This window comes from Vipera berus (assembly GCF_964194415.1).
Source record: "Vipera berus genome assembly, chromosome: 4".
Lineage (NCBI taxonomy): Eukaryota > Metazoa > Chordata > Lepidosauria > Squamata > Viperidae > Vipera > Vipera berus.
Window position 1 is genome coordinate 3,671,892 of NC_138206.1, and position 26,689 is coordinate 3,698,580.

The 26,689-nt window shown below is 46.8% G+C and overlaps 1 protein-coding gene across 2 annotated transcripts; it reads right to left on the reverse strand.

Moving 5' to 3' along the window:
- Positions 1-1,845: 1,845 nt before the first annotated feature.
- On the reverse strand, positions 1,846-17,502 carry SERPINH1 (serpin family H member 1). Of its 2 annotated transcripts, XM_081327846.1 has the most exons (5): positions 17,395-17,502; positions 7,673-8,322; positions 7,074-7,172; positions 5,716-5,948; positions 1,846-3,942 (listed from the first exon to the last, which is right to left on the reverse strand). In XM_081327846.1, the coding sequence occupies exons 2-5, from the start codon at positions 8,298-8,300 to the stop codon at positions 3,640-3,642; spliced, it is 1,263 nt and encodes a 420-aa protein (XP_081183972.1). In that variant the 5' UTR covers positions 8,301-8,322; positions 17,395-17,502; the 3' UTR covers positions 1,846-3,639. The 2 variants fall into 2 exon arrangements, with proteins under 2 accessions (XP_081183972.1, XP_081183971.1); XM_081327845.1 differs by lacking the exon at positions 17,395-17,502 and having other exon boundaries at positions 7,673-8,511.
- Between the last annotated feature and the right edge of the window lie 9,187 nt (positions 17,503-26,689).

Here is a 26,689-nt window from a genome sequence, read left to right on the forward strand (position 1 = left end):
CATTTTAAATCTTTTTCAGGGCTCTGCAAAGGGAGGGATTTTCTATTCCCCTCCAGAGCTGACGTGTTTTGACCAGGGATGTTAAAACCTGGCCCTTTTATGACTTGTGGACTTCAACTCCCAGAATTCCTCATTCAGCATGCCTGACTGAGGAATTCTGGGAGTCGAAGTCCGCAAGTCATAAAAGGCCCAGGTTTGAAGATCCCCTGGTTTTGACAGATGCTGTGCAGGGGCTGCTATGCCCCGCCGCCAGAGTCCTGTTCAGAAAGAGTACCGTTCACGGAAAAATATTTTATTGCAAAAATTGTACAACGGAAGTTCTGTGTGGTGAAGAAAATAGAGAGACATCTGAATCGCGAAGCATGGTTTAATTCACCCACCCACCCCCCCTTAACCTGTAATAGCACCTTTATCCCGCGTGGTCTGCAGTGTTGCGTGTTGGATCTGGCTTGGGTCTCCCCAAAAGACCATCTTGAGGTACCCTCCCCCCCCCCGGGTGGTGAGGCTGATCACACATGTAACATGGGAAAGGCATGAGGTTAGAAAAGGGGACACAGAGGTTCTATGCATGTTTTTTTCTACTTTACCTGAGTCTAGCCCTTTAAATTTAGACACACATGCTTCATCTTCAATCTTTAAAACGGGTCTTCAAGCTTGGCAACTTTTAAGGCTTGTGGACTTCAACTCCCAGAATACCTCAGCCAGCCAGGGCTGGCTGAGGAATTCTGGGAATTGAAGTCCACACGTCATAAAAAGGCCACGTTTGAAGACCCTTGCTTTAAAAACTTAAAAACCTTCATAATTTACTCTCATGTAGGATTCTACACTGCTGCAAACCAGCGCACATAGCTCGAACCGAGGGTTTAGCCTGCTCTGCAAATAATACCTGTTGGAATTGCTTACTAACCTGGTTAAGGCACATTCTGGGCACACCACCATCGGGAGAAAAAAATGTACATTCCTCTCTTATTTCAACTGTGGGGATTTTCAGCTAAACTCTAAAAAGTCTTGCTCTTTTCAACTAGGAGGTGCAAAATTTAAACAAAGCCCCCAATTTCCTAACTCCTGCATATTTAGTACGCCTGGTTTCACTTCGCCACTGCTTCAATTAAGGACGAGAGGCCAGTTGTGGTGGGGGGTTGTCACTAAACCGAGGAGTGCCTGTAAAAAGGTGGGCTGTTGTTTTGGGGAGTTGTGGCTGCCCTGTTGGCATTTTGAGGCGTGCAAACCCCGCTGCTCCATCTAAGCCAGGGTTCTTCCAACTTGGCCCTTTTATGATTTGTGGACTTCAACTCCCAGAATTCCTCAGGCAGCGTGCCTGGCTGAGGAATTCTGGTAGTTGAAGTCCACGAGTCATGAAGGGGCCATAGTTCCCCCATGCTGGCTGAGGAATTCTGGGAGTTGAAGTCCTCAAGTCATGAAGGGGCCATAGCTCCCCCATGCTGACTCAGTTATTCTGGGAGTTGAAGTCCTCAAGTCATGAAGGGGCCATAGTTCCCCCATGCTGGCCGAGGAATTCTGGGAGTTGAAGTCAAAAGGCATGAAGGGGCCATAGTTCCCCCATGCTGGCTGAGGAATTCTGGGAGTTGAAGTCCACGAGTCATGAAGGGGCCATAGTTCCCCCATGCTGGCTCAGGAATTCTGGGAGTTGAAGTCCACGAGTCATGAAGGAGCCATAGTTCCCCCATGCTGGCTGAGGAATTCTGGGAGTTGAAGTCCACCAGTCATGAAGGGGCTGTAATTCCCTCATGCTGACTCAGGAATTCTGGGAGTTGAAGTCCACCAGTCATGAAGGGGCCAAGTTTGAAGACCCCTCCCCCCCACCCGATTAATGCAGAAAAAAACAGGAATCAGATGGAAGTAGAACATTTTTAATTAGGGGCTTCCTTCCCATACTCTGCCTTGGAGCTCAGCTTGCAATTTCTGTAATTTTGAGTGTGGGTCCTCCAACTTTTTGTCTCCTTGGAAATACGTGTGTGTCCCCCCCTCCTCCTTTTAACCGGCTTCATTTCAGGCTACACCGCCAGGACTTCCTGTTCCGTTTCATAAAACTGAAAATGCAATACTCGTCACCCAGTAAGGACTTTAAATATTAAGTATATATGTGCCTGGATACCCACAATCAGTGCAGCCAAGTCCATGTTTTTAAAAGGAACCAAATACTCAAAAGCGTGCTTAAGCGGAGCACTTGCTTAAGTAAGTAAAAAAAAATAAAAATCCCCAATTCCTCTCAAGGTCTCTGTAAAAACACTCGGCGAGGTATCAATTTTCTCTTTGCAGAGTATATGTATTGCTTGCTAAATGCCCTCGTGGCCTCTGCCAGGTAGTCCTCAATTTACAACCACTCGTTTAGCGACTTCAAAGTTAGGACAGCAGTGAAAAACGTGACTTAGGAACCGTCCTCACCCAGCCTGCCCCAGCTATCCCACCCAGTCACGTGAACAGAGCTTGAGAGCTTGCAACTGGCATGTACTTACGCCAGTTGCAGCGTCCCAGGGTCATCTGATCTCCCGTTTGCCACCTACCCTGCTGGCTTCTGACAAAAATCAATGCAGGAAGCTGGATTGGCTTAACGCCATGTTAGTCGCTACGCACCTGCAATTTGCTTAACAACCGTGGGCAAAGAGGTTATAAAAATCGGGCAGGTCTCGCTTAACACCCGGCTCGCTTAGCCAATGGTGGTCGTACGTTGAGGACTGCCGCATTCTCCAAAATGCCAACTGGTTTTTTTTTGCAGCAGTGAGAACTTGGCAACGGCTGAGAAATTAAGGAAATAATTCTCCTTCCCAAGGTTACAATCTCACAACCCCGAAATTGGTCAAACTGGCAATTTAACCCTTTAGGGGGAAAAAAAAGAGATCCTCAAAAGCTGAACAGATCATTTTTCCTAAGAAGAGCACCTGGATCACACACACACCCCTTTCCTAAATCTTGGACTGCATGAAGAAGCTTCCAGGGCAGATAAAACTACACATAACCCTCGACGTAACAACAGTTCGTTTAGCGACCGTTCAAAATTGGGGGAGAAAAAAGTGACTCATGACCCCTTTTTCGCACTTAACGGCCGCTGCAGCCTCCCCACGGTCGCCTGGTCCAAAAATTCGGATGCTGGGCCACTGACTCGTATTTACGACGGTTGCAGTTTCCGAGTCACGTCACCCCGTTTGACAAGCCGAGTCACCGGGGGAAGCCAGATTCGCTCGACCACCGTGTCACTAACTGAAACAACGGCCGTGATTCGCTTAAAGACCGCGGCGAGAAAAGTCATAAAACGGGGCAAAAAAAAAACCACTTCAGGGATGTCTCCCTCGAACGGCGGAAATTTGAGGCTCAATTGTGGGCCGTAAATCAAGAACTACCTGTAATTGGAGATCCGGAACGCCCTAAATAGGGGGCAAAATCGGGAGGGGTGGGGGTGGAAAGTCCCTCGTCCTTCGCCATTTCCCTTGTTTGCGTTCAAATCTCACCAGCCTGGATGTCTCCCCCCCCCCAAAAAAAAAATGTAACGACTCAAGACGAAAGTGGAGCTACCGGTTCAAAAACAAGGCACCTATTTTGTCTCATTTCATTTCATGTTTTTTTTTAAAAAAAAATTAAAAATAAAAATCAACAGACCTACACGTAACCGGGAACTACAACCTACAATTCGTCGCGCATTTTGTCTCCCTTGGGCTTCACCAGCCTGCCGATGAAGAGGATCGAGTTGGTCTTATTGTCCTTGACCAGGAATACGAAGGGGTGGTCGACGTAAAAGAGTTTGGGGTTGCGGATTTCTTCGCGGCCGTACAGGTCCGAGTCGAAGGGGTTCCCCTCCGTGTCCAGCTCCAGGGCGGCCGCGTGGAAGACGTTGGCGAGATACAAATCCTTTTTGCCCGAAATCTTGGATAGGTCGGCTTTGTTTTTATCCACGGCTTCAGTTAAGCCGAGATCGGCTAAGTGTTTCTAAACGGGGAGAGAGAGAGAAGGGAGGTTTGAATCGTTTTTCCTGCTCGGCCATTGGCTGAACTTCTGTGATGTCACAGACAGTGACGTCGTAGACACAAGAGGAGAAACTTCCCGGCAGTGGGAGCAATTAACCAGTGGAACTCCTTGCCTCCAGAGGCGGTGAATGCTCCAACACGAGGTTTTTAAGAAGGGACTAGAAAAACCCATTTGTCTGAAATGGTATAGGCCAGGGTCTTTCCTGCTTGAGCAGGGGGTTGGACTAGATGACCTCCAAAGTCCCTTCCAAATTATTATAAAACTTTTATTCGTAAAACACTCAACTGAACACTCAAACTGACTGGCACCAATGGTTGACACGGTTTGCTGCCAGCATCCTAGGTATCAACCAGGTATTGGTGTTGTTGTTGTTATTTTATTGTTCAGGTTAATTCTACAGGGAAACCTCGACTTAACGACCACAGTGGGCCCCAAAATCTCCAATTAAGTGCATTTCCCCCCATTTTTATTTAATAATTTAATTTGTATACCGCCCTTCTCCCGAAGGACTCAGGGCGGTGAACAGGGCAATACATAATAAAAAACAGGATACAAAAATTAAAAAGTAATTAAACAAACAATGCCCGTAATAAATTAATACATATTAAAAGTTAAAACCGATTATAAAACCCAACCCCAACCCATCAGACCAGGCCAGCTTGTTCAAAAAGAAAGGTTGACCTTCCTCGCCTCTGTCGTTAAGTGAATCACTGCCCTTAAAGTGAGTCACACGGTTACTGAGTGAACCTGGCTTCCTCGCCAACTTGGTGCTTGCCGGAAGGTCGCAAAAGGGGAATCAGGTGAACACCGGGAACAAGGCAACCGTCATATACACGAGTCGGTCGCCAAGGATTTGAATTTTGATGACGTGGCCACGAAATTGGGTTGCTCAACAAAAGGGCCGCAGCTCTGACTGTTTTGCAGCCTCCGTCGTCGGTGGCATTTACTGTGTTTTACAACAGTTTGGCTGGAAATAGGCAGCTGTTTCCAGTTTTGGGTTAAACTGGTTGACCCGTAGCCAACTGTTGGTTTGTTCAACAACCGCCATATTCCCTTAACGACTGCTGTAAAAAGAGGTCGTAAAATTGGATGGGTCTTGGGGGACGTACCCATTTTAAAATCATAACCGGCAAGCTCCATTATGGTCCTATCTCAAGGACCACCTATACTATGAACCCTCCTCAAAGTTACAACCGTTGCACGTCCCTGCCCTCACATGGTTGCGACTGCTTGGCAACCGTCTCGCATTTACGACAATTGCAACATGCTACCATCACCATATGCAGCCTTCCCAGGAAAGCCATGTCAATGCGGGAAGCCGGATTCGCTTTACGACCACGGTAAAAATGGTTGTAAAAACAGATCAGGTCAGGTTGATGATTCATTTAAGAAAGCCATCGCTTAGCAATTGAAATTCCAATTCCGTCTGCGGCATAAATTGAGGACTGCCTGTGTTTTTGCCCTCAGAAGCTGTGAATGCTCCAACACTGGAGGTTTTTAAGAGACTGGACAGCCCTTTGTCTGAAATGGTATAGGGTTAGGGTTGAGCAGGGGGTTGGGCTAGAGGACCTCTTAAGGTCCCTTCTGACTGTTATTCCCTTCCCTTTCCTTCTCCACTGGACAGCCACTTGTCTGGAATGGTATGGGGTCTTCTGCTTGAGCAGGGGGTTAGACTAGAAGACCTCCAAGGTCCCTTCCAACCATGATTCCCACCGGACAGCTGAGGCCACTCACCTGAATGTCGTGGCTGACCTCCAGGCTGACCTTGGGCAACGAGATGGCCACTGACCGCTCCTTCAACTTGCCCAACCAAATCTGCAGCTGTTCCCGGGTCAGCAGCTTCTCCAGGCGTTCCAAGGACTCAACGTGGTTCGGCATGATGATGATCAGGCTGGAGAGCTTGTGAGCCAACGGCATCTCCACGATCTGCAGTTTCTCCGCCTCGTCCTCATAGTACTTGTACAATCCTGCAGAAAGGCATAAAAATTAGAATCGGCGAGCTGATCAGACTCTGGAAAAAAAAGAGTGCAGAGGAGAGCAACAAGGATGATCAAAGGGACTGGAGGCTAAAACACGTGAAGAACGGGTTGCAGGAATTGGGCATGTCCAGTTTAATGAAGAGAAGGACGAGGGGGTGACATGACAGTAGTCTTCCAATATTTGAGGGGCTGTCACAGAGAAAAGGGGGGGTCCACCTCTTCTCCAAAGCACCGGAAGGCAGGACAAGAAGCAACGGATGGAAACTAACCAGAGAGAGAAGCAACCTGGAACTAAGGAGGAATTTCCTGACAGAACAATTAACCAGTGGAACTCCTTGCCTCCAGAAGCTGTGAATGCTCCAACACTGGAAGTTTTTAAGAAGAGACCGGACAACCCTTTGTCTGAAATGGTACAGGGTTTCCTGCCTGAGCAGAGGGTTGGACTAGATGACCTCCATGGTCCCTTCCAGCTTGATTCTGAATTAAACTGAATTGAATAGAATATATCTAGTCTGGTGAAAAGAAGGACGAGGGGGGACATGACAGCAGTCTTCCAGTATCTCAGGGGCTGCCCTAAAGAAGAGGGAGTCAAGCTCTTCTCCAGTGCACCTGAAGACGGGACAAGAAGCAACGGATGGAAAGTCAAGGAAAGAAGCAACCTGGAACTAAGGAGAAATTGCTTGACAAGTGAGAACGATTAACCAGTGGAACTGCTTGCCACTGGAAGCTGTGGGTGCTCCATCACTGGAGGTTTTTAAGAAGAGACTGGGTAGCCATTTGTCCAGAATAGCATAGGCTCTCCTGCTTGAGGTTCGGAGTAGAAGACCAACTTCAAATGGTCAGTAAAAGAACTGTTGTAAGTCAAGGACTAGCTGCAGCCTTATAGAGTCAGAAGTTTAATGTTCCTTCCTTCAGCCTAACATGCATTCACGGTTCACAATATACAGCTAGCCCGGTGTTACTTTTGCGGAAAAATGCAAAGATTTTGTTCACCTCGTTTATTGCCTCAAACACTTAACGGAAAAATCCCAGCGAAGATCCTGGGACAAAGGAAACGAGGGGAAAAATCATGCTTTGTTGTTTGTTTGTTAAAGAAAATCCAGACTTCCTTACCTGTACGGTGCATCATGGAAATGCCGACTGTGTAGGAACGTGTCACCATGAAGCCACGATTGTCCACCATCTGGTGATGGAATCTCTCGTCCCAGTGCGCTAAGCAAATCAGAAAGGATGCATTAATGCAAAATTGCAACAATGGGAAACGTTTGCAAAACCAAGGTTTAGATCAGGGTTTTCCAACCTGGCCCACTTTTAAGACGGGCGAACTTCAAATCCCAGGATTCCCTGACAATAATTCATTCTTCTTGATGTGTATCCCCATTGTGGCCTGCTTACTCTCTTATAATCCCTTTCTCTGTAGTCTCTCCTCTCTAGGAGGCAGAAGGAAAGTAATAGGCATTGCTGGCTGGGGAATTCTGGGAGTTGAAGTCTACCCAGGTTGGCAAACTCTCTCCTAGATGCATTCCTAACGAACAAATGAACTTTTTGAGTGGCCACCAAGTAGGGTCAGCCATCGGAGGGGTCAAAACAAGAGAAGACGGCAGCCACCACCTCCATCTTTAACTTCCTGACCCGTCTTCCGACACCCCACCAAGCAAGTCTCCAGCCTGTTTCCCCTCTGACTCAAAAGCTCTCCATCCACCGGGACTCACGTTTGAAGAACATGGCGTTGACAAGCAAGGCCCCGTCGGTCTTGGTCATGTCTTTGGTGACCTCGGGCAGCTTGCCGTCCGTGGTCTGGGCAGCCCACTCGTTGATGGACTTGAGGGCGCTACGCTTGTCTCGGAAGTTGATCTTGGAGTGCTCGCAGTTGTAGTGCTTCTTGCTGTTTTGCACAAAGTCCTCGGCGAAACTGATGGAGCTGGGCCCGTAGAGGCGGCTTCCGAGCTTCCAGGTGACGTTCCTGGCCGTGGCGTTGCTGACGTCACTCAGCAGCTCCGAGAGTCCAGTGTGGATGTAGTCGTCGTTGAGCTTGCTGGCGCTAAGCAGAGCCTTGGCTTGCGAGGCCGTGCCGTCCCTCCCTCCCAGAGACACCAGCCCCAGAGACGACGCCACCACCACGGGAGACACCAAGATGTTCTCCAGGTTCTTGTCCTTGGCCATCACGTTGTAGAGGTTGAAGGCCAGGGTGGCGCTGCGGTCCGCCAAGGTGGTGGCCTTCTCGCTCAGCTTCTTCTCTTTCGTGGTCGGCTTCTTCTCCGCCGCCACCTTCTTGTCGGAGGGGACAGCCGTCGCGAGAGCGCAGAGCGCGAGGAGATGGATCAACCAGGTGGAATCCATGCTAACGGCGAGCAATCCAAACCTACGAGAAATCAAAATGGCGGTCACGGTGATGCAGGAACTACATTTCCCACAATGCCTGAGAGCACTTGAGGCTACGGTGGGAAAATTAACAGACATTGATAGACTTACAGGTGGTGCTGGACGTACCACTCTTCTCTTAGGGACCGTTCAAAGTTACAACAGCACGGGACAAAGGGACTCTGGACTGTTTTTCACACTTAACGACCATTGCAGCATCCCCCTGGGTCACGGGATCAAAATTCAGATCCTTGGCAACCGACTCGCGTTGATGACCAGGGTTGCAATATCCCCTTTTGCGACCTTCTGACACGCAAACTCAATTGGGGAAGGCAGATTCACTTAACGACAGTGGCGAGAAAGGTCGTAAAAAGGGGCAAAATTCGCTTAACAAACGTCTCCCTTAACAACAAAAAGTTTGGGCTCAGCTGCAGCCGTGAGAACCACGGTATTGTGTTAGAAAATACAAAATACAGGGAGTCCTCAAGTTACGACCCATCGCTTAGTGATCCCTGAAAGTTACAACAGAACTGCTCCCCAAAATGGCTACCTCTTCCATATAGTCACATGACGGCATTTTGGGCACCCGGGACCTCGTCCACCTTTGCAACTGTTTATAGCATTGCAGTTTGCAACAACAATGATTTATGATTTTTTTTCTCAAAACTGGTGTTTACTTCTAGTTTCCAACAAAAATGCCCATTGTGGACAATCTGTTTGCTTAAAGATCCCCACAGAAAAAAGAAAATGTTGTAAAATCAGGTCAGTCGCAGGAGGACCCATTTTACAACCGTAGTTCTGGGTTCAGTCACAGCCGTGAGCCAAGGATGCCAAACACCAACTGTACTCAATCCAGGGAATTTTAATTCAAGCACTTTATATAGTCCAAGAGGGGAATTAAATATAAGACAGAGTGTGAAGGCAGACATTGAATTAATAATAATAATTATAATAATAATAATAATAATAATAATAATAATAGGAAGAAGAAAAAGAAGTAGTAGTAGTTGGAAGGGACCTTGGAGGTCATCTAGTCCAACCCCCTGCTCAGGCAGGAAACCCTACAGCATTTCAGACAAATGGCTGTCCAGTCTCTTAGAATAGAATAGAATTGGAAGGGACCTTGGAGGTCATCTAGTCCAACCCCCTGCTCAGGCAGGAAACCGTACACCATTTCAGACAAATGGCTGTCCAGTCTCTTCTTAAAAACTTCCAGTGTTGGAGCATTCACCACATCTGGAGGCAGGTAGTTCCACTGGTTAATTGTCCTCACTGTCAGGAAGTTTCTCCTTAGTTCTAGGTTGCTTCTCTCCTTGATGAGTTTCCATCCGTTTCTTCTTGTCCTGCCTTCAGGTGCTTTGGAGACGAGGTGGACCCCCAACTCTTCTTTGTGGTAACCCCTGAGATATTGGAACACTGCTATCAAGTCACCCCTAGTTGTTTAATAAAGTTAATAAATTGCATTTTGCAAAAGACCATATTCCAAAAATAATAATAATTCCCGGTGATATGTAATACAGGTTTTTCCCTTCCCTAAGCTCTTAGGCCTCCCAATCAGCACTTCCTGGCTGTGGAGCATGGATGCTGTAGTCCCCAAACACCTGGAAGCGGCTGGCTATATAAAAAGCCAGTGAGACCGAATCACAGACGCGTTCCCCTGAAAATCCACTAGAGGGCGTCCAGGATTTACCTTTACAATTTGGAATTTCCCCAATTTTAAGAATTAGATTAAAGATTTAGCTAGAATCACAACGCAGGTAGACCTCAACTGACGACCACAATTGACCCCAAACTTTCTGTTCCTGAGAAATCAGTTAAGTGAGTTTTGCCCCATTTTTAGGGCTTTTCCCCACGTCATAAGGGGATCACGTGACTCAGGGACACTGCAACCGTCCTAAATGTGAGTCGATCATCATGCATCTGAATCTAAATCACATGATGCAAAGGTCATAAGTGAGAAAAACGGTTGTTTTAAGCCTCTTTTTTCAACGCCATTGTAACGGTCACTAAACAAATTGTTGTTAAGTCAAGGTCTACCTGTATTTCTTCCCCTCCCCTGCCACGCTCCACTTGGTTTACAATTGAGTGTAACTTTGGAACAGGAACTCAAGGAAGAAACAGGCAGATGCGATCTCAAGAAAACAGCAGCAACCAAACGCTGGCAATAGCAGAGAAGGGCACACGCCAGTGGCAAAGTACATGCCAGTTTCAATGCTTGGTACCTTCCACTTGAAAGGAGTTAAAAAAAGGGACACACATCTCACCCCTAACTTTTGACGTTTGAGGGCTGATAGACAATAAGTGGACAAATAATCCACCAGGAAAAGAGGATGATAAATCGCTCCCTTCCAATAGATTTTTGCAAAATAAGGGGCTGCCCCCAAAGAAGAGGGAGCCAAGCTAATCTCCAAAACGCCCGAAGGCAGGACGAGAAGCAGCAGATGGAAACTAATCAAGGAGAGAAGCAACCTGGAATCAAAGAGAAACTTCCTGACAGTCAGAACAATTAACCAGTGGAACATCTGTTGTTTTTGTTATTATTAGGGTTCCTGCCTGAGCAGGGGGTTGGACTAGATGACCTCCAAGATCCCTGCCAACTTTTATTCATAAAACATGAAACTCAGTCAACTGAACACTCCAATTTGACTGGCACTAATGGTTGGCACGGGCTGCTGCCAGCTTCCTAGGTATCAACCAGGTATCTTCTTAAAATGTAAGATGTTCCGAGTAGCGCAGTTTTTTGTAGCTTTGCTGGAGTTATTGCAGGAAGCTGCCATTTCTTGGTGTATTTTGCAAAGTTTTGGGACATCGTTCCCAGTGCCCCGATGACAATGGGTATCCTGTTACGCGTGTCATCCATAATCCTGAAAAAGCACCTTTGGGACAACCAGGACCTAGAGGATGGAGAAGCTCCATAGACATCCAAGAAGCTTCTTTGGCTCTGACTCTATGGTGGGGAACGGAAGGATTTATACTCCTTGCAGGCAGCTGGTCATTTGCCTTCTTTTAAGAGGGTTGTTGAGGCCACCTGGAGGTTTACCTGTGTCCTCAAAGTCACCTGAGTGGTGCAAATGGGTCTGGAGCCTCCTTGGCTGCAGGATGTTTTTCTGCCCTACTCAGTTGCACCACTCAGGTGACCCCGAGGACACAGACAAACCTCCAGGTGGCCTCAAGGACTCTCTGAAAAAAGCAAATGACCGGCTGTTTGTAAGGAGTGTAAATCCTTCCATTCCCCACCATCCAGTCAGAGCAGAAGCAGCTTCCGGGATGAGAAGCTAAACGTCTTCAAAGGAGAAAAAAAACCAGAAAGTTCAGTTGCCTCTTGAAAAAAAGCACCTTTGGGACAACTGCGACCTGGAGGACTGAGAATCTCCATAGACACTTCCCCAGACCCCACCCCCACCCCGCATTTTTGTTTGAAGCAGGGTTTCTCAACTGTGACCACGTTAAGACCTGTGGACTTCAACTCCCAGAATTCCCCAGCCAGCCACGCTTGGCAAGCGACTGACTTTTACAACTGTTTTCAGCATCCTGGGGCCGTGAGACCATGTTTTTGCCAAAAGGAAGAAAAAAAAAGTTACAATATTTACTGGTTTTTAGCAAAAAAAATTCTATACCAGGGGTAAGCAACCTTGGCCCCTTCATGACTCGCGGACTTCAACTCCCAGAATTCCTGACCCAGCGTGGGGAAACTTTGGCCCCTTCATGACTTGCGGACTTCAACTCCCAGAATTCCTGAGCCAGCGTGGGGAAACTTTGGCCCCTTCATGACTCGCGGACTTCAACTCCCAGAATTCCTGAGCCAGTGTGGGGAACTATGGCCCCTTCATGACTCGTGGACTTCAACTCCCAGAATTCCTGAGCCAGCATGGGGGAATTATGGCCCCTTCGTGAGTTGTGGACTTCAACTCCCAGAATTCCTGAGCCAGCATGGGGGAACTACGGTCCCTTTGTGACTCGTGGACTTCAACTCCCAGGATTCCTGAGCCAGCATGGGGGAACTATGGCCCCTTCATGACATGCGGACTTCACCTCCCAGAATTCCTGAGCTAGCGTGGGGAACTATGGCCCCTTCGTGAGTCGTGGACTTCAACTCCCAGAATTCCTGAGCCAGCATGGGGGAACTACGGCCCTCTTCATGACTCGTGGACTTCAACTCCCAGAATTCCTGAGCCAACATGGCTCAGCTTGGAAACCTCCCTTTTCCCTCAGCATGGCTGGCTCAGGAATTCTGGGAGTTGAAGTCCACGAGTCATAAAAGAGCCAAGGTTGCCTACCCCTGGTCTGTAGTGATTGGCTTAATAACTGCCACAGTTGTAAAAATGATCGAGTTACAGTTACGTGGTGACCGGCTTTACGACTATGATTTATGACTGCAACGGGCAGGTTCCATTATCACTGTAAATCAAGGAGTAGCTTAAGCTGAACAAGCGAGAAAGCTTCCACAGCATGCTGTTACCTGCTCAGGAAAGCTGTTGAAATTCTTTCACTGGGTGTGATGGGTGCTAAGATACACAACCTTACAGGAATTAACAGAATAAGAGAGTTTGGAAGGGACCTTGGCGGTCTTCTAGTCCAACCCCCAGGAGACACTCCTATACCATTTCAAATAGTTGTCTAATCTCTTTCTTAAGAAGAGACTGGACAGTCACTTGTCTGAGATGGTATAGGTTCTCCTGCTTGAGCAAAGGGCTGGACTAGAAGACCTCTAAGGTCCCTTCCAGATTCTATTCTATTCTATTCTATTCTATTCTATTCTATTCTATTCTATTCTATTCTACTGTGTTTCTATTCTATATTTCTATTCTATTCTATTCTATTCTATTGTTTCTATTCTATTCTACTGTGTTTCTATTCTATATTTCTATTCTATTCTGTAATTCTATTCTATTCTATTCTTAGCTCGCCCAACTTCTTATTTGCACAAATGCATTCACATGCAAAAAATGTTTTTCTTCGCAGAGTCTGCTCCTCCAACGGGCCAATTTAGCCACACAAGCAGCCTCCGATCACCGATGGGTAGATACCCAATCCTTGATCATTTGTGGTAGATCCTGGCTCATGCAAGGGGTTGGACTAGAAGACCTCCCAGGTCCCTTCCAACTCAAGTTATTCTGCAATTCAAGGTTTGCATTTTTCCAACAAGGGCTTTCATTTTTTTTAACTTCCAAATCATCGGGACCTTTGTTTACGGCCAGTTTTCAAGGCTTCTGCTATTTAAGCCGGTCATTTGTAGCGATGAAAATCTGGATTTAACATTCGAATGGTTTCAACCTTTCACCCGCAGGCAGTTTCAATTTAATTAGCGTGCCGCTAATTAAAAAAAAACCCCACCAGGTGAGGAAATATCCCTTTTTTTGGGGGGGGGGAAATATTTCTTCACCAGATTTCCCTGCCCTCCAAAAAAGGACAAGGTGGTGTGTGTTTTTTTTAAAAAAAACAGACAGTCCTCAGCTTTTACCCAAATTCATTTATTGACCGCTTGAAGTTTACAACTATTCCATCAACGCTGAAGCATGGCTTTGCAGCCACACGCACAGTCACACCCACCCACACACACACAAAAAAAGAAACCTCAGGCTGCAAATCACTGCAGATGTTTCCAGAAGCTCAATCCTTTCCCCCCACCCCTTATGCTTCCATCACCACCACACACACACACACACACATACACACACACACCCGCCCCGCCATGCCACGTAGGCAGGCAGGCCCAGCCTGAAAGCTTTTGAGACAAAGCCCGTTATTATCGCGCAAGCTGCTTGTCAGGAAAAAGGATGTTGGAGAGGAATCAAGGCCAAACCCCACCGGTTTTTATAAAGTCCCAAATTTAACTTTGATTTCCCTTTTGTGTGTTTCTGCACACGCATTTGCACATGCAAATGGTTGAGTCTTCGGGGTCCCTTCCACTTATTGCAGCAAAATGCAACCAACCATTTAGAGAGCCGTTATCTCAGAAAGAATTTCCAGTAAATAATCTTTTGTTTCTAATTCTGCAGAGGCTTGAGGCTTCCTGTGTTTCCAACTTTTAAGATCAAAATGTCTACACGCTTCTGATTTGCAGAATCTATCCTTTCTTCTCTTCCTTCTCTCTTTTTTTCCTTCCTTCCTATTATTCTTTCTCCCTTCCTCCCTTCCTCAATTTTATCGGCCACCCATCTTACCACGGGGTATCTGGGCGGCTTACAAGTCACATCGGTAAGTTAAAACAAAAAAGTTAAAATCAAACATTAAAACCAATGTTTTGATATCCAAGGGGTGGGGGTGGATATGTTTAATTAACTCAATCAACCACCTCCATCTTTAGCCAGATATTGGGATGGCAAACAAGATTCTGGCTTAGCAAAGTGGTTTATTTACATGCAGGCAGTATTCAGAGTGGCTTTTATTATTATTATTACTATTGGTTAACCGGTTTAAATTTTCCTTATTTCTCCTAAGCTGACCTCTGTAAATCTTCCTTTCTCCGTCCAAGGCGCAAAAAGGGACATCAGATTTGCTATTTAAACAGCCCCGCAGGGTTTTAAAAGTCCATTTTTTAAAGACATCCTGGTGAGATTGTATTATACCGCCCTGAGTCCTTCGGGAGAAGGGTGGTATACAAATTTAATAAATAAATAATAAATAAATAAATATTTCCCACCCAGCGAATGAGAAGCTATCAGCAAAAATACGAATAAGTCCAACATCCGTTTGAATAGGCTTTAGCGAGAGACACCCTCCCCACCGCCAAACCAAAGAATCACTAACCACAATTTTTTTTTGTCTGTTTCTTTTCTAACTTTTTATTTCCTGCATAAAATTCCATCTTCCACCGATTCTGAGCCATAGGCATCCTAACCGTTATTTTCCAATCTAGGTCAGGACGCGGCAAGCTTTGCTTTCTGGATGCTTGGTTGTCAGGGGACAGTCTTCTCAGCCCTTTTGCAGAGGGCAAAATTAAAAATAAAACTAAAGGACAGCTAAATTTAAGCTTAGCCAGGCCAAGTCAGTCACGGGGCAAAAAGTTTCTAAATCCAAGCAACCAATGCTTGGATTTATATCCTCAGAAATATACTTTTATTTAGGGCAGGCAATGGCGAGCTTTGCTCCTTCTGCCAGCTACGTTCCATTTGGAATAAGCCACGGTCACAGCCTGAATTCACAATCAGGGTTTCCAAACCCTAGCCACGATGGAACAAGCAGACTTCTTGAAAGGGAACAACAAATCGGGGTTTATTACAGAGAGCAGCCCTCGTCCACCTGCCTATCCAGCTGCATCAAAGACTTAAAAATGTCATTTATTTTTAATTTTAGAATTAGAATAAGAGTTGGAAGGGACCTTGTAGGTCATCTAGTCCAACCCACCCACAAGCAGGAGACGAACCGCCCCACTACACCATTTCTGACAAACGGCAGTCCATTTGTACCTGGGCTTGACCCCGCTTTGGTTTATTTTTAAAACGTGAAGGGAAAAGCCAGGAATGCCTCGAGTTTGGGGGGTTGATGCAAGAAGCGGAACCAGAAAAAAAAAGTTTTCTGCTCCTTGCTCTAAGTCTTAATAAGTCGTGTGAATGCAGTCCACTTGTCTAGTTTCCCCCCACCCTTCCCTACTGCATCCTCCGGGCCCCTTCCCGAATAGAAACGGTACATCGTCCCCCCCCTCCCGCAGCATCGGCTTGAGCCAAAAGACACCCCCCCAAAAAAAAAATCCGGGACCTGAATGCAAAGGCTCAGCGCATCTGGACCGTCTGGATGGGCTTTCTCTTGCATGCACCCGGGGGGGGGGTGATTTTCGCCCAGGGAATTTCCCCCCCCCGCCAGAAGAAGGACCCGCCCAGCAAAGCCCAGGTTAACCCACCCGCCAGATCTCCAGCTGCTCCCGGGAATCCTCCGGGTCAATTCCTGCGCGCTCTCCCAGTTGCCGCCGCGCCGGAGTTTGCAAGCCAAGCGCTTTGGGGGTACCAGCCCCCCCCACTTCTGGGCTGATCTGGGGGGTCTGGAGAACCCACCCCCCTCCCCTGGTGAACTTCTGTCCTTTCCTCCGGCTGGAAACCAGGCGCGCGGTGCTCCAGAGAAAAGGCAGGGGCCCTCGGGTCCACGCGTCGTGCGAATGCAGCCCGCTTTCTACTCGCGTCCCTGATCTTTGCGCAAAGGGGACCCGGCCGGGGACCTGGGAAGGGAGGGGGGGGACAGACCATGCACGGCTCGGGGATGATGGGACATACGATGCGCGGGTTGGGGCGGATGATGGGACTTCCCACGCACAGGTCGGGAAGGGATGCCGGGAGATAAGCCTGCACGGGCTGGGCGGGGATGATGGGGGCATGCCACGCACGGGCTGGGAGGGGATGATGGGGGCATGCCACGCACGGGCTGGGAGGGGATGATGGGGGGCACATCACGCACGGGCTGGGAGGGGATGATGGGGGCATGCCACGCACGGGCTGGGAGGGGATGATGGGGGCATGCCACGCACGGGCTGGGAGGGGATGATGGGGACACGCCACGCACGGGCTGGGAGGGGATGATGGGGCACGCCACGCACGGGCTGGGAGGGGATGATGGCACTTCCCACGCACGGGCTGGGAGGGGATGATGGGGACACGCCACGCACGGGCTGGGAGGGGATGATGGGACACGCCACGCACGGGCTGGGAGGGGATGATGGAACTTCCCACGCACGGGTCGGGAAGGGATGCCGGGGCATGCCACGCACGGGCTGGGAGGGGATGATGGGGACACGCCACGCACGGGCTGGGAGGGGATGATGGAACTTCCCACGCACGGGTCGGGAAGGGATGCCGGGGCATGCCACGCACGGGCTGGGAGGGGATGATGGGACATGTCCGCCCCCGGGCGCAGAAACGCGATGGGGACCCGAGTACGGGTCGGGGGGGCACAAGGAAGGCGGACCCCAGCGCTGGAGCTGGCAATCCGGCTTCACTCCGCTTCAGCCGCTCGAGTCCTCTTGTTTTGCAAGCGGGACGGGCCCGAAAGCTTGCAAAAAAGCTCCGCCGCTGCCCGGCCGAGAGGCTCGCAAAGGCCGGCCGGCCGTGGCCCGGGACCCGCTCCCTCCTCCCTCCCTCCTCACCTCGGGGCTTGCAGCGGGCGAGCCTGGCTTGCAATAAAAAGGCCGTGGGAATCCTCCGCGCTCCGGACTGGCTTGCACGGGCCGAGCCGCCGCCGGGCCAGGGGGCTATATAAGGGGGCCGGAGAAACTTCTGGAAAGGGGCGGGGGGGGAGGGGAGGGGGAGGGAAACTTCTCCAAATTCCTCTTGCAAGAGGAGGCCCTCCCCTCCCCTCCCTCCCCTCCCCGCCGCTGCCGGGTCCTAACGTCGCTCGGCTTGCGGCAGCTGCGGAACCGCTCCGCTTTGCGACCGTCTGCCTTCGCAGGCGCAGCCGCGAGGATTTTGCCAAAAGCGGGGTTCAGGCAGCGTCACCCGTGGGGAAGCGGTCCACAGCCGGGGTTCCTGAACTGGGCTGCCAGTTGTAGAGCAGGGGAGGGTGGGGAGAACCTGGATGTGGGTTGCTGTGAGGGGGCACATAGAATAACAAGAGTTGGAAGGGACCTTGGAGGTCGTCTAGTCCAACCCTCCCCCCCAAACTGCCCAAGCAGGAGTCCCTACTACACCATTTCTGACCGGACGGCAGTCCAGTCTCTTCTTGAAAGCTTCCGGCCGTGAAGCTCCCACAACTTCCAATATATATATATATATATAGATTGTTGGGGGCAATAAGCTGACTTTGTAATAATGCCGCTTGGGGTGTGTGTGAAAGCCCTAATAAGCAGGCATATACATAGAATGAAGGCTACTGCTAAGCTTGTAAGCCACCTTGAGTCTTCGGAGAAGGGTGGGATATAAATGGAATTTAAAAAAATAATATATATATATATTATTTGTATATATATATATTATTTGTATATATATATATTATTTATATATATATAAATCACATATAAAGCTCTCCATGGCCCGCTCTTGGGCCCAGGCCAACCTGCAGGGTTGATGTTCTGGGGGGGAGGGGTGTCTGGAATGGAGAAGAAGGCACAGCCTCTCAGGGACGTTGGGCTTTGCAAGGAGCAGCACCATGGAACTGCAGCAGTAATTTTTTTATTTTATTTTATTTTATTTTAATTCCATTGATATCCCGCCCTTCTCCGAAGACTCAGGGCGGCTTACAAGCTTAGCAGTAGCCTTCATTCTATGTATATGCCTGCTTATTAGGGCTTTCACACACACACACCCCAAGCGGCATTATTACAAAGTCAGCTTATTGCCCCCAACAATCTGGGTCCTCATTTTACCTACCTGGGAAGGATGGAAGGCTGAGTCAAGGGATGCTGGAGCATCCCTTGAACACCATCAGCATCGACAGACACAGACACACAGACACACACACACACACACTCACACACATGGTCAGTCAATTGCAAAAGAACATGGAGACCTTAACCACCATCAGGCATCCCCACGTGCCTCTCCCAGGTCTTTGGGAAGGACCCGACAGGTGGATCAAAATGCCAGATGCGGCCTGAACATCTGGCTGACGGGCGCGATAAAACTCTAATAAGTCCTGGATTGACAGGTTTGTCCTCCGGAGAATCCGTGTGTGTGTGTGTGTGTGTGTGTGGAACTCACACGTGAATGCCAAACAATGGCTTTGTGCAACGTGGGTTGCAACCATTGGACAACGTCTCTCGCTTCATCTGGGGGGGGTTGTGGGGGGGACAGTTTGCCAAAAGAAGGAAAAGATTTTGGCCAAAGGAACGGAAAGTTTTGGAGCGTGCAGCCATTCGACTTCTGGGATACTCTGTTTCTTTCCTCCACGGCATAACCGACACCTTGCTTGCTTCCCCCAATTCTGGGTGGGTCACCCCAAAATTAAACTGTCCCGCAAATATCGTGAAGTGGGGAGCATCTTTGGAAGGGCCCCGTAAGTCGGTGATCACAGATCCTCCCAGTCCTAACTAGAGCATTTTCCCGGCCTTCTGAGGTTCAAAAGCTGAGGGGGGGGGGCTCATTGGGATGTCTCGGAGGGGAGAGGCTGCGAGACGGGGAGGGGGCAGCTGTAGGAAGAGCTTCTTGTCATACGGGTAGTCCTCGACTTACGACCACAGTGGAAAACCCCAATTTTCCATTGCTAAGGAAGAGTATTGTTAAGTGGGTTGTGTCCTATTTACGACCATTTTGGCTTCCGTTGTTCAGTGAATCATGGCAGCTGCAAAGTGAGAAAGAGGGAAGGAAGGAGGGAGATGGGAGGGAAGGAGAAGGAAGGAACAAAGGGAGAAAGGAAGGAAAGGGGGAGTGGGATGAGAGGAAGGAAGGAAAAGAAGAAAAGGGCAAGAGTTGTGCCCAATTTTATGAACTTTTTTTGCCAGAGTTGTCCTGTCTCCCTCCCTCCCTTCCTCCCTCCCTCACTTCTTCCATCCTTCCTTCCTGTCTATCTCCTTCCCTCCCTCCTTCCTTCCTTCCTTCCTTCCTTCCTTCCTTCCTTCCTTCCTTCCTTCCTATCTCTCTCCCTCCCTCTCTTCTTCCATTCATCCTTCCTTCCTTCCTTCCTTCCTTCCTTCCTTCCTTCCTTCCTTCCTTCCTTCCTTCCTTCCTTCCGAATTGAGGTAACTGAGTGACACTCGGAATGCAGCATCCAGTTTTGGTCCCCACCATGTAAAAAAGATGTTGGGACTCTGGAAAGAGTGCAGAGAAGAGCCACAAAGATGATTAGGGGACTGGAGGCTAAAACATAGAAGGAACGGTTGCTGGAATTGGGAATGTCCAGTTTAATAAAGAGAAGGACCAGGGGGGACATGATAGCAGCCTTCCGGTATCAGGGGCTGCCCCAAAGAAGAGGGAGTCAAGCTATTCTCCAAAAAGCCCCTGAAGGCAGGAGAAGAAGCAACGGATGGAAACTAGTCAAGGAGAGAAGCAACCTAGAACTAAGGAGAAACTTCCTGACAGTGAGAACAATTAACCAGTGGAACAACCTGCCTCCAGAAGCGGTGAATGCTCCAACACTGGAAGTTTTTAAGATAAGACTGGACAGCCGTTTGTCTGAAATGGTAGGGTTTCCTGCCTGGGCAGGGGGTTGGACTAGATGACCTCCAAGATCCCTTCTAACATGATTGTTAATATTAGTATTATCCTTTACATTTTCCTAAATGTTCATCTATTCTCTTCCGGATTTCTCTGCTCAGATCCCTCTGGGCTTTCCTAAATTTTTGGAAGAGCAGGAGTTAAGGGAAGCAGGATCCAGATGTTATACAATCCCCTGAGAACAGCCTGAATTGTGTGGGGGGGGGGCGCAAGGCATCATCTGAGCTGGAAAATCCACATTGGTCAAGTTGTGTTTTTTTTTCCCTCCTGTTGACTCAAGCCAATCCCCTCCGAGCAGTGATTGCTTGCTTCGGAAGACACACATATATACACACACCCCCGGCATCCACGAAATAGTTTTTTTTTTCTGGGAAGCATCAGATTGAAAATCCCTTTTATCAGTGACAGAACCAAAAAAATACCTGTGAAAAAGGAAGGAGGGCGCCAGGGATTGATGAGACGGGTTTCGGGTTCACTGAGGACTAGTGTGGTGAAAAGGCATCATGGGTTTTCGTTGTGTTCGAAGCCCTTCTGTGGGATTTTTCTGAATTTCCCAGAGTTCCTCAACTAGCATGAATATAGGATTCTCAACTTTGATTACTTTAAGCTGGGTGGACTTCAACTCCCAGAATTCCCCAGCCAGCAAAGCTGGCTGGGGAATTCTGGGAATTGAAGTCCACCCACCACAAAGACGCCAAGGTTCAGAAACGTTGCTCTAGCACAGGGGTCTTCGAGCTTGGCCCTTTCATGACTTGTGGACTTCAACTCCCAGAATTCCTCAGCCAGCTGGCCTGAGGAATTCTGGGAGTTGAAGTCCACAAGTCATCAAAGGGCCAAGTTTGAAGATGCCTGCTCTAGCACGATTGGCAGATGCAAAGAAGATCAACCAGGTGAATGGAGAGACTTCGCAAAGAGAATTGCCACAATATCCTCAATTTTTGGACTACCGTATTTTCCGGCGTATAAGACGACTGGGCGTATAAGACGACCCCCTACATTTCCTGTTAAATTATAGGGTTTGGGCTATACTCGCCGTATAAGACTACCCCTCTTCCAATGCACACCAAATAAAAATTAAAAAACATCAGATTTGATTTTAATATGGTAATTTTAATTCAAATGCTTATGACATGCAGGTGCTTAGTAGGAAAACTGTCACTTATAAACATAAGGCTGTTTGTCATCAAACATGTAAACATAAAACAGTGCAAGTGGATATAATAATAATAATAATAATAATAATAATAATAATAATAATAATAATAATAATAATATAATTAGTAGTAGTTGGAGGGGACCTTGGAGGTCATCTAGTCCAACCCCCTGCTAAGGCAGGAAACCCTATAAACCCTGTAAAAAATCACATGCAGCTTCTTCTCCAATTGGTCCCGCTTTCCCTGCGCAGACTAAATGGGAGATCCGCTCCAGGTTTTCCAGCCAGCCCTGTCCCTAAATTTTCAGCACCCGGCGTATAAGACGACCCCTGACTTTTGAGAAGATTTTCATGGGTTAAAAAGTAGTCTTATACGCCAGAAAATACAGTACATTTGCTCTGGCTTTTTCCAACTTTCTTCCAAACCCGCAAGGGATTCCTTTTATTTATTTTTTTAATTAAAAAAGGCAAAAGTTTCTTCGGAGTCAATAGAGCGTCGGAAGGAAACGCTCTGGAAAAACTGATGAGAATTGGAGCACAGACGGTCCTCGGTTTACAACGGTTCATTTAGTGACCGAAGTAACAAAGGGCAGTGAAAAAAAGCCCCTTATGACCATTTTTCACACTTCTTGACCCTTGCAAGCATCCCCGTTGGCCCCGGGATCAAAATTCAGGCTCTGGGCCACCGTCTCCTATTTATGACAGTCGCAGAGTCCCCGAGTTCCGTGATTCCCCCTTTTGCGACGAGCCAAGTCGCTAAGGGAACCCGATTCACTTAAAAGCCCTGGTGCAAACTTAGCAACCGCACGGATTGCCTTAACGGATAGCGGCAAGAAAGGTTGTAAAATGAGGCACGTGTCTTGTTTAGCAACAGAAATACTGCCTTGCATTTTCAAAAATTGCAAGTTGGTCAGTTTTTGATTTACAAAGGAAGCGGGTTCACCCCCCAAAATAATAACAATTGAAACCTTATGTTTTAGGATTTACGTACAGTCAAGTTCTTGTCATGGGGCAGCGGGCTTCTAATATGTTATTTTTCAATCAGAAGAGAGCTGGAAGGGACCTCGGAGGTCATCTAGTCCAACCCCCTGCTCAAGCAGGAGATCCTATGTAGCATTGCAGACAAATGGGTATCCAGCCTCTTCTTAAAAACCTCCAGTCTTGGAGCACCCACAACTTCTGGAGGAAAGCTTTTTAATCAAGACGTTTCCACGTTCCTTCTCTGTTCTCTTGACTTCTCTGCCCAGAAGCCTCTTCATGTGAGATGGGTGATTAGGCAAATAAGAATACATAAATAAATTCAACCTTTCCCTTTAAAAAAGAAAAGGAAGAGAAGAGGAAAGGAATCAGCCTTGCACCTTTAAGATGCCTGCAGCCACATTCTTTCTCTGCAAATTTCTGGTGCAATTCCTTGAAATTGGAGCGAGGACAGGCGTGGCTTCCCCCACAGCGTGTCTTCCGCCTTCCCCTTTGCCACGCTGGAAAGTCTGCAGCCTGCCAAAGAAATGGGGAGGCTGGACGAGAATCTTCTGTTAATGACAGGGCTGAGCCATTCTTTTTTTAGCATCCTCAGATGGAGCAGGATCCCATCAGTGGGAGGAATAGGATAGGATAGAACAGAAATACAGAATAGAATAGAATAGAATAGAATAGAATAGAATAGAATAGAATAGAATAGAATAGAATAGAATAGAATAGAATGGAATAGAATAGAATAGAATAGAATAGAATAGAATATATGGAATAGAATAGAAATAGAAATAGAAATAGAATAGAATAGAATAGAATAGAATAGAATAGAATAGAATAGAATAGAATAGAATAGATGGAATGGAATGGAATAGAATAGAATAGAATAGAATAGAATAATAAAATACAGAATAGAATAGAATAGAATAGAATAGAATAGAATAGAATAGAATAGAATAGAATAGATGGAATGGAATAGAATAGAATAATAAAATACAGAATAGAATAGAATAGAATAGAATAGAATAGAATAGAATAGAATAGAATAGATGGAATGGAATAGAATAGAATAATAAAATACAGAATAGAATAGAATAGAATAGAATAGAAGATAGGATAGGATAGGATATAGGATAGGATAGGATAGAAAATGAATAGAATAGGATAGAATAGAATAGGAATGGAATGGAATAGAATAGGATAGGATAGGATAGGAAATATACAATAGTATAGAATAGAAAGGAATGAATGGAATAGAATAGAAATAGGAATAAATGGAATGGAATAGAGTGGAGTGGAGTGGAGTAGAATAGAATAGAATAGAATAGAATAGAATAGAATAGAATAGAATAGAATATAGGAGAGGAGAGGATAGAATAGAATAGAATAGAATAGAAATAGAATAGATTCTATTTCTATTCTGTTCTATTCTGTTCTAGATTCTAGATTCTAGATTCTGTTCAATAGAATAGAATAGAATAGAATAGAATAGAATAGAATAGAATAGAATAGAATAGAATAGACCTGGAAGGGACCTTGGAGGTCTTCTAGTCCAGCCCTCTGCTCAAGCTGGAGACCCTATCCCATTTCTGACAAGTGGCTGTCCAATCTCTTTTTAAAGACCTCCAGTAATGGAGCCCCCACAACTTCTGAAGGCAAAGCTGTTCCACTGGTTAATTGTCCTCACTGTCAGGAAGTTTCTCCTTAATTCCAGGCTGCTTCTCTCCTTGTTCAGTTTTCATCCATTGTTTCTCGTCCTGCCTTCAGGTGTTTTGTAAAATAAGTTGACACCCCCCCCCTCTTCAACTGGGCCGTGGAAACAAGCGAAGCCCCATCCGTGGGATGCAGGCAGCCTGCCAAGCCACATCCCCTCCGGTCCACGGAAAAACCTCTCTCCAAGGAACTGGTCCCTGGTGCCCAAAAGGTTGGGGGCCACTGCTCTAGTGTATCCTGGAGTAAGCAAAGGGGGTGGCTAGATGGCCTCTAAGGACCCCTCCACCTTCACAATTCTGTAATTCTGCAATGTGAAAACGATAAACACATGGAGCCATCTTATTGGAATACTATGGCTTAAAAAATCTTATAAATAATACCTTTGAAAGGAGAGGATAATAAAACACGAAGAGAAGGCCTGGAAAATTCTATTATCAAAAATATTCCTCGCCTTGACATGTTCCCGCTATCCAGGGCCTTCCCACACCGACCCCCCACTTGCCCACCCCCCCAAAATCCATTAAGGACGAAACTTTAATGTGCACAGTCCCAGAATCTGCACAGGTGCTATGTAAATGTATTTTTGAGAGAGAGCGGTGGAAGTATAAAGCTTATTTCTTTTAAGAAATGGACACACGTGATTTGATTTAATTGAATGGGCTTCCTGATTCCAAGAAAAATCCAAAAAAATTGCTTCTTTCTTCTCACTGTACAAACTTAAAAAGCATTTCAAGTCTCTCTCCCTCCCTCTCTCTCTCTCTCTCTCTTTCTCACTTACTCTCTTTCTCACTCTCTCACTTTCTTACTCTTTCTCACTCTTTCTCTCTCCCTCTCTCTTTCTCTCTCCGTCTGTCTTTCTCCTTCTCTTTCTCTCTTTTTCTTTCTCTCTCTTTCTCACTCTCTCTTACTCTTTCTCACTTTTTTCTCTCTCCCTCTCTCTTTCTTTCCCTTTCTCTCTTTCTCCCTCTTTCTCCCTCCCTCTCTCTTTCTTTCTCTCTCTCCTCTCTTTCTTTCTTTCTCTCTTACTCTTTCTCACTCTTTTTTCTCTCCCTCTCTCTTTCTCTTTCTTTCTCTCTTTTTCTCTCTCTCTTTCTCTTTCTTTCTCACTCTCATTTTCTCTCCCTCTTTCTCTTTCTTTCTTTCTCTCTCTTTCTCTCTCTCTTTCTTTTTCACTCTCATTTTCTCTCTTTCTCTCTTTCTCCCTCCCTGTCTCTGTGTGTGTGTGTGTGTGTGTGTGTGTGTGTGTGTGTGTGTTTCGTAGATTTATAAAAATATAAAAACTGTAATTTACATTTGGGGCATCTCCCAAACAAGATGGAGAGATTTCCAGAACCTTCAAGAAATCGTGATGATGCAACTCTAGAAAAAAGTTTCAGGATGGCTCTTTGCTAGAGAAAGCCCAGATGTTTGCCATCCAGGCCAGCTGTTAACGACCCCTCCCTGAAATTTGCCTCTCCCCTTCATGATTTGGGTTCGAAAGCCGGGAAGGTTGCCAGCCTGGCCTTCCATTCAGTTCTTTCAAAGTTAGGATTAAAACTTGCACTGAGCATCAGAAGTTAAAACTTCCAAATGATTCCCCGCCCCCTTGAGCTCTGGCTTTCTTTCTTTCTTTCTTTCTTTCTTTCTTTCTTTCTTTCTTTCTTTCTTTCTTTCTTTCTTTCTTTCTTTCTTTCTTTCTTTCTTTCTTTCTTTCTTTCTTTCTTTCTTTCTTTTTCTTTCTTTCTTTCTCTTTCTTTTTCTTTCTTTCTCTTTCTTTCTTTCTTTCTTTCTTTCTTTCTTTCTTTCTTTCTTTCTTTCTTTCTTTCTTTCTTTCTTTCTTTCTTTCTTTCTTTCTTTCCACACACACACACACACTTTAGTAGCTGCAGAAAAATAAAAATGACCAATAGGAAATGCAGAATAAATGTGGAAAAAAATATTCATTTGAGTTTTATTTTATTTATTAAGAACATTGACACGGCCACCCAGCTCACTCATGGTGACTCTCGAGCGGCTTACAAAAATAAAATCTCAACACAAAAACCCAGTAACACCCCCAGCCCAGCCCCCTGGGAACAACAGTCAAACCAACCGCTTGATAGGAATAACAGAATCAACAGAGTTAGAAGGGACCTCGGGGGTCATCTAATCCAACCCCCTCCTTGAGCATGAGACCAGCCTATATCATTTCAGACAGGTGCTGGCTGTCTGAAGCCCAGATACAGAATTAAGCCACTAATGCAAGAAACGGTCTCTCCCAATGATGTGCCCCAAATTCTGTTTTTTTCTGTTTTTTTCAAGTTACAGACATAGCTCCCCCTGGTGGACTATTGAGGCACGATCACCACGGTGGGAAACCTTACTGAAAATGCACATTAAGCACTTCATTTTAGCAGAGCGGAAAATACCTTTTCCCAGCCAAAAAAGGGGTGGCTTTAACATGCCTGCAGGAGCCACAGTTATTTCTGTTGGGTATTATT